This window comes from Helianthus annuus, chromosome 15, assembly GCF_002127325.2.
Source record: "Helianthus annuus cultivar XRQ/B chromosome 15, HanXRQr2.0-SUNRISE, whole genome shotgun sequence".
NCBI classification, from domain to species: domain Eukaryota; kingdom Viridiplantae; phylum Streptophyta; class Magnoliopsida; order Asterales; family Asteraceae; genus Helianthus; species Helianthus annuus.
In genome coordinates this window covers 116,647,855-116,655,381 of record NC_035447.2, presented here as the reverse complement: position 1 = coordinate 116,655,381, position 7,527 = coordinate 116,647,855, and the positions used below count along the sequence as shown (strand labels likewise).

Sequence of the window (7,527 nt, the reverse complement as noted above, 5' to 3'; positions counted from 1 at the left end):
CGAGAAACTATTGTCCTGTATTGACTAGCATACCCTTACACAAACCCACGCACCTCTTTTATTCTCTTCAATTTCACTCATTTAATCTTAGCTCTTGATTAAATCAATTGATGATCAAGATTACTTTCTAGCAAAAAAACTTCCTATTATATCCTAACCCAATAAGACCCCCTGTAGGGGGCGCCATGTATGGCAATTTTTCATCGATCGCGCCCCATAGCGCCTCGCACACCACAACGGGCGGCGCTATGAGGGTCAAAATGGGTTGTGGTGCCATGCTCATAGCGGCGTGATGTTTGGTTTGATTTTTTTTTCTGGTTTTTCCCCTCACTCACACACACACACACACACATATATATATACATACATATGTATGATTGAAGGCGGTATTGGCCGGAAAATTGGAGAAGAAGACAGGAAAGATGGCCGGAAAATCGAAGAAGAAGACAGGAACGGTTTTTTATTTTGAAAGTTTTTGCCTTTTTGGGTTAGACACATTTGGTCCATGCATTTTCTCAAATTATCTAAATTAGTTATTAAAACTTGGTTTTTAAAACACATTTAGTACCTCAAAGTTTTGGAGAAGAAAACTTAGTTTATAATTTAAAAAAAGTTAGAAATTAATTAAAAAATTGAAAATTAATTAATTGAGTAATGATGAGGTAGAGGCTTAATGACTACAGGGCTCTAGTGACATAACGCCCCACAAAGCCCCTGTATGACGTGTCACGATACGTGTCGCATAACGGCCTCAAATAGGCTTTATGAGTAAGGATTACCTAATACCAAAAAGAATTGTATGAAATGCTATGAACTCAACTTTACAACTATATAGGTGTTTATACCACCCCACCCATAAATGAGAACCATAATCTCCTCTCCGATTCTCTTTACTCTTTACTCCCATTCCTCCTTTCCCAACATGTTCTTTCCTCTTCCGATTCCATCTCCATCATCCCCTTCCTTTTCCCCATCCCTTCAATCTAACCAAAATCAAAAACCCTGCTGCTAATCCATCCATCCATCCTCTCTCACGTATGGGAACCAGCAAGCACAAATGGAGATTCACTCTCCTCCGATCCCCCTCCCACCTCAAAAAACCCACACCCCCACCCGAATTCATCTGCCCCATTTCCAACACTCTCATGGCTGACCCCGTCATCGTCTCCTCCGGCCAAACCTTCGAACGCAACTGCGTCCTCGCCTGTATCTCCTTATCCTTCAAACCCCCTACTCTCCCCACCCTCGATTTCACCACCATCATTCCCAATCTCGCTCTCAAATCCGCCATCATCAACTGGTGCAAAACCCATTCTTATTTCCCCTTCCCTCAACCCGTAGACATCCGCTCCGGGCTATCCATTGTTAAAACGTTAATCAACGGTTCCCCCGATTCCCCGAATTGTTCGAATTATCGGGAAATCCGACTCTCCAGTTTAACATCGTCCGCGTCCGAGGATTCGGTTGTCGCAGCCGCGTGCGCACACGCGGCGGCGGCGACAACCGCTCCGATTCCTTTTTGTTATTCATCTTCTTCCTCATCGGAAATTGATAACAGTAATAACAATAGTAATGATGTTGGTGAAGAAGATGAAGACATATTTTGTAAGTTAAGAAGTGGGTTAAATTCAGATCAGGAAGACGCTGTCGTTTCATTGCGGAATTTAACGCGGACAAAACAAGACGCGCGTGTTCAGTATTGTACGCCGCGCGTGTTATCCACGCTCCGGCATTTGATCGTGTCGAGATGCTTGTCCGTACAGGTGAACGCGGTTGCTGCGTTGGTTAATTTATCGTTGGAAGATGTGAATAAAGTGAAGATCGTACGGTCAGGAATTGTTCCGCCGTTGATTGATGTTTTACGAGGTGGGTTTGTGGAGGCGCAAGAACACGCGGCCGGCGCGTTGTTTAGTTTGGCGCTTGATGATGATAATAAAACGGCTATTGGAGTGCTCGGTGCGTTGCCGCCGTTGCTCCACGTGCTGCGGGTCGGGTCGGAAAGGTGTCGGCATGACTCGGCTTTGGCTTTGTATCACTTGTCTCTTGTGCAAAGTAACCGGTCAAAGTTGGTCAAACTCGGGTCGGTTCAGTTGTTTTTGAATATGGTCAAGTCTGGTCATATGACGGGTCGGGTCATGTTGGTGCTATGTAACTTGGCTGGGAGTGTAGAGGGCCGGGCCGCAATGTTGGATGGTGGTGCGGTTGAGTGTTTACTCGGGATGTTGTGTCGGTCCGAGTTTGACTCTGAGTCGACTCGGGAGAGTTGCTTGGGGGCATTGTATGGGCTGAGTCAAGGTGGGTTGAGGTTTAAAGGGCTCGCGAAGGAGGCTGGGGCCGAGGAGTTGTTAACGAAAGAACAAGAAATGGGAAGCGAACGGTGCAAAGAGAAGGCGGGCAAGATCTTGGAAGTGATGATGCAGAAGTACGAGGAGGAAGAGACGGTCGATTGGGAGGCGTTGCTCAATTCGGACGAGTTAACTCGGTCAAAATTCGAACTTGTTTATGGTAAAGGGTCTGTTTAAGCGGAACTCATAACTGGACCAAAAGTTTTTTGTGGGCAGTTTTTGGGTATTGTGTTTATGATCTTCTTGTTTATGTAATTTGGGTTGTTTTGGGACCCTTTTGTTTATGTGTGCATATAGAAACATAGTGGTGTAAATAAAGATTTTGGAGTGGATTCATTTTGGTTCTAACCGATGCTTGTTTTATGGATGTAGTTTGAAATTTGGGTCATGAATGATGAAAGTTCTTGTTCCCCAAAGTAAGGTGCAAGAAGGTGGGTTTCGAGACGAGTTTTGGTATATGCTATTGATAGTTGGATATCCGGTTACTCATTATCCATCGAGTTTGTGGGGTTAGCCGTTCGCCTCATGTATCATGGATCTTCGTTTATTTATCTTAGGTGGTTGTGAATTATTCGTTACAACTCCTGTCACTCGAAAGCTGGTATAAATGTCATCTAAGTTTCTAACAACCTAATACATTTACGCTATAGTTTATTACATGTTTTAATATTAAATTATATTGTTAATACATTCAGGGGCTGTTTATTTACCTCTTAATGAGACTCTTATTGGTTCAGACCTCTTATTGGTTCAACATTTAATGGTTCAGACTGTTTGTTACGCGAGCAGATGTCTGAATGTTTCAGACATTTGCCTCTGAATGGTTAAGCATAATACTAAGTATGAATGGTTAAGACATCTAATCTGAATTGGTCAGACATTTGTCTCTAAACGGTTAAACATTATACTGGCTCTTAATAGTTCAGACATCTTACCGATTCAGCCCTTAATGGTTCAGACCTCTTATTGGTTTAGCACTTAACCATTCAGAAGTTGTCAAAATGCCCCTCAGTGTTAGTTAATGATATACTCGTGGCCGTGGCCAAACTTGTGAAAAGTTTTATAGTAAATCCTATACCCGATGAAAGATCGTCATGTTGCAAATTTTTGAAGTATTTCTCCAATCATTACTAACTTCCTTTGCTAGCTTATTTGTGCAAAGACTCACATAAGGGTTTACATCAATTAAAAAATATAAAATTAGGAATTGACATTTTAAAATGTAAAAGGTATTTAAAATATAACAAGTACGAAACCATGTAACTCCTAACTCATAATTAGAAATTCATAACCAAAAAAAAAATCACAATTAGAATGTGCTATAAGAACGAGCAAGGGTAGACGGGGTGTCCTAAATGGAGGTTCAGGTTCAAGTGATGGTACTAGGACACCGCAAAGTCCCATTATTACATGTGATGGGATGGAAAGCGGATCGAACCACTATTGTGCTGAATTTCTTGGAAAACAGGTTTATGTGGTACGCCGTCGCAAGTGATATGGGTTCTTTTGGATTGAACATTAAGGAGAGGGTGCTACTTTCTACACCCCTTCTAATTACTTTTTTCACCCCCCTCCTCTCACATACTTACAGGTGGGGCCCGCGTGGGACCGACAGTTTTCCTCTCACAAGGGGGGTATAATCAGGAGGGGAGGGGGGTGTGTTTAGAATCAGCCTAAGGAGACTCTAGTTGGTCCCATCATTCTTTAGTTCACCCATACAAATCTAGGCCCTAGTAAATTAATATTTTTGACTAGATGCTAACTATTTTATGGGCCAAACCCTAACTAAAAATGGGGCCCAGATTGAGGATCTTAAGCTCAAAAGACAAAAGGTGTACCCAACATTACATTAAGCCATTAAGGTATATTCTTACACTGTAACCATCTATTTGAGGATGAACCATAGTGCCTTTAGCCTGCTTGACCGTACTAATATGTATAATATGGTGTTCCTGTCTAAAGTTTAGGGTTCGAGTCGCGTGGTGAACAATGCACTAGATTAAGAAGCAGATTAGACTGCTATAAAAATCTATTTGATACTTCATAAAAAACAAGGTGTGTACCTATTATTCTTATCAGAAACTGCATATATCGGCACCCGATGCCTAACAATGATTTTTCTAATATACAGTTATCACATTTCTTAAGGAGTAAGTGATTGGTGCATTTCATATACGATTTACTGCATATTATTTATGTATAAATGCATCGATATCTTTATAAGATTTAATGCTTTTAATTAACTCGGCTTCATTCTTTATATATTTCATGATGACAACGAGCTAAAACGATCATAATAACCTAACCATGAGATAAAAAGATATGTTATGTCAAATATGGTTAAAGCTAATCAAGATGATATTAGCTTAAAGAACATTTAAAATTTAATACCATGTGCAGTAATTTACGTTAAAAATATTGATGGCCTTCTGTGTGATAGAGATCATGTGGTTTTAAAAAGAAAAGGAATTTAAAGTCATTGTGGTTGGATATCACAAAAGGAAAATGAAGAACAAGAAAAAAAAATATGAACTCTTTGAAGTTAAAGGCTTTGGATGGTGTGCATTGATGGAAACAAGAAATATTAAAAGGAAGTTCAAGTCTTGCAGATGGGCCAAAAGGATTTTAATTTTTTTAACCACAAGGAACGACGTGCTAACCAATGTGACACCGGGTGTTAGCTCTCCCAGATACGCGGAAACCTGACCTCTACCCGCCCGAAGGCACGACATTGGAATAATCGATAAAACCTCACCTCCCATCCAAGACGAACCGGTGCCACCCGTATTCGCCCTTCACGTGGATGCGCAGAGAATAATGGGGAGAGTGGGAGTCCAACCTCGGTTAAAAGGAACACCAAGTTTTTCCCCAACCACTCCACCACTACGCACTGGCCCAAAAGGATTTTAATTAGTAACAAAGGGTTAAGCGGGCTGACTTTATCTATTGGACTGGGCCATAGAACCGGATGATAAAAAAAAGGAGAAATAAAGGAGGCTTTGCGCGCCAAACGAGATCACAAATCATATTTGGTAAAGAGTAGGCTGTTCTTCGGGCTTTTTCTCTCAACCACCACCATTTTTTATTAATAAACCAAGCCTGCTAGCAAGCAACTAGCAACCCAAACAATTTCAACACGATGGAAACAAATTACAAATGTTAACTAATAGCCCGTCTACCTTCTGTTTTGATGTAACTTAACAAGTTTTCTGGACTTTATTTATATATCTTTTGATTAGAAATTAAAAAAAAATAAAAACTAATAGCCTCTTTTTAGTGATTGTATTTGTCGACAAGGGTCCCCGCTTGGGCTCCTCATCTGCGCTCATTCCCTTATAATTGTGATTGGGCCGGTGCCCGCTTAGACTTTCCCCACATGCTTGGTAGGTTCATGTGAGCCTGGTTTTAATAAGCCCACTCTTTGGCCAACCCATTAGGGTTAAGGTCCAAGAGTCCCCACTATATAAAGAAAACTCTTTCACTAGAAGGAGCAGGTTATTTTCTCCCCATTACTTGGGGCTCCTTCTTCTCCTTGTTGGAAATCAGGCCCTTGATCGAATAAACCAAACACGCAATATGAACAAACTTGTTCGACTCTTTTATTAATTTATCAGTGAGAGCACACTAATTACAATGACCCTAACCATCTATTTATACTAAACTTCTTCTAGTCCTAACCCGACTCAAACTCTATTAATAAAATAAATAAACAAACTAGATAAACCTATCTAATAAACCTTGATGCCCAAGAAAACATCCCTAGACTAGAATTAGGAAACCTAAATAAAATAAACTAAAATACTTAGCACCCTTCAACTTTTGAGTTATGACAAGATTAGTCCCAACAATCACCCCCCTAATCTTGTCAATAACTTTCTGCACATTAGAGCCGGTCCATCATCCTCATATCGGGTCAAGTTCACCTCTTCCTTTTTCTTTCTGAACCGTTACGACCTATCCCGGACACCCGATCTCCACCGATCACGTCCAAAGTCTTCTCGGTTCGACCCGAATAAAAATCACTACACTTGTAACATGTAACATGGCTTCACGTTGGAAACGCTCACTAACATCATGACTTTTCACGGATTGACGACCTCACCCGGGTCAAATCCAAAGCCACCTGATTGAACTCCAACGCCATAATGTTACACTGTGTTATTTACCAACTCTCTTCTTGTCTCAACAACCTGCACCTTTTTTTCCGACCACCCTTGTTCAAGAGGCCACTACACCGACCAAGAAAACAAAGCCACCCGCTTATAACGTTTTCTTTCAACTGCTAAACGAACCGAATCCAAAGCCACCTGCTTTGACGGATCACTTACGCCCGTTTTTCACGCAACACGTCGGTCTCCTCTTATCACGAAACAACATGATCAAGGCACCTGCAAAACCTGCTGTTGTCACCGGATATATACCAGTTGCTCAAACCCGCAACTAATAACCGAACAGCCTTGAATCATCTTTCTTTCATCACCGCTGTTGGACCGTGTGCGACCCTAAATAGTCAGTATAAGGCAGTTTATCTTTGAATACAGAGGCCGAATCAAAGTAAACAAAGTCACAACAGCTATATCCTCTTAATTTCCTCTCTATTAATGCTTTCTGAGTCGATTACAATGATTTCTAACAAAAATCCGGCAGCACCTCGACTCTAATTCCGCTCCAACCGATACAGAATGAGATCACACATCAGCTATATATAGTGTTGCTGATTCCGCTCGAAATGGTTCGAGCGGAACCCCATGTGATCACTTACGAGCGGAATCACCAGGTTCACTTTGGAGCGGAATCACCTAGTTAACATCTTGGAGCGGAATCAACATGATTGTTTGGAGCGGAATTACATCAAACTCCTGATTTCGCTTCAAATGACATGAATGTCATTTGGAGCGGAATTACAAACTAAGACCATATTCTTGATTTCTGTGCTCCAATCTAACCTATCTAGACCTAAGACTCGATAAAGACACAGTAAACAGACATTTAGTGCACCAACAGACTCCCCCTTGGATGTTGACGAAGTCTTCGGCGTCGAGTCTTCAGTCTTGGTCTTTTCTTCAACTATGTCCTCTCATTGTAAACAACTTTCTCTTCACAGGTTCAGGAATTCAACCTGACTTCATCTTCAATCTCCCCTTTGACTGTTGATCCAGACTCTAAACTCCCCCTTTCACAG

General features: G+C 41.3%; 1 protein-coding gene across 1 annotated transcript; it reads left to right on the top strand.

Moving 5' to 3' along the window:
- Nucleotides 1–847: 847 nt before the first annotated feature.
- Nucleotides 848–2,693, top strand: LOC110912347 (U-box domain-containing protein 40). The gene has a single exon (XM_022157044.2). It carries the CDS (start codon nt 1,038–1,040, stop codon nt 2,520–2,522), a length of 1,485 nt encoding a protein of 494 aa, XP_022012736.1. The 5' UTR covers nt 848–1,037; the 3' UTR covers nt 2,523–2,693.
- The last annotated feature ends 4,834 nt before the right edge of the window (nt 2,694–7,527 follow it).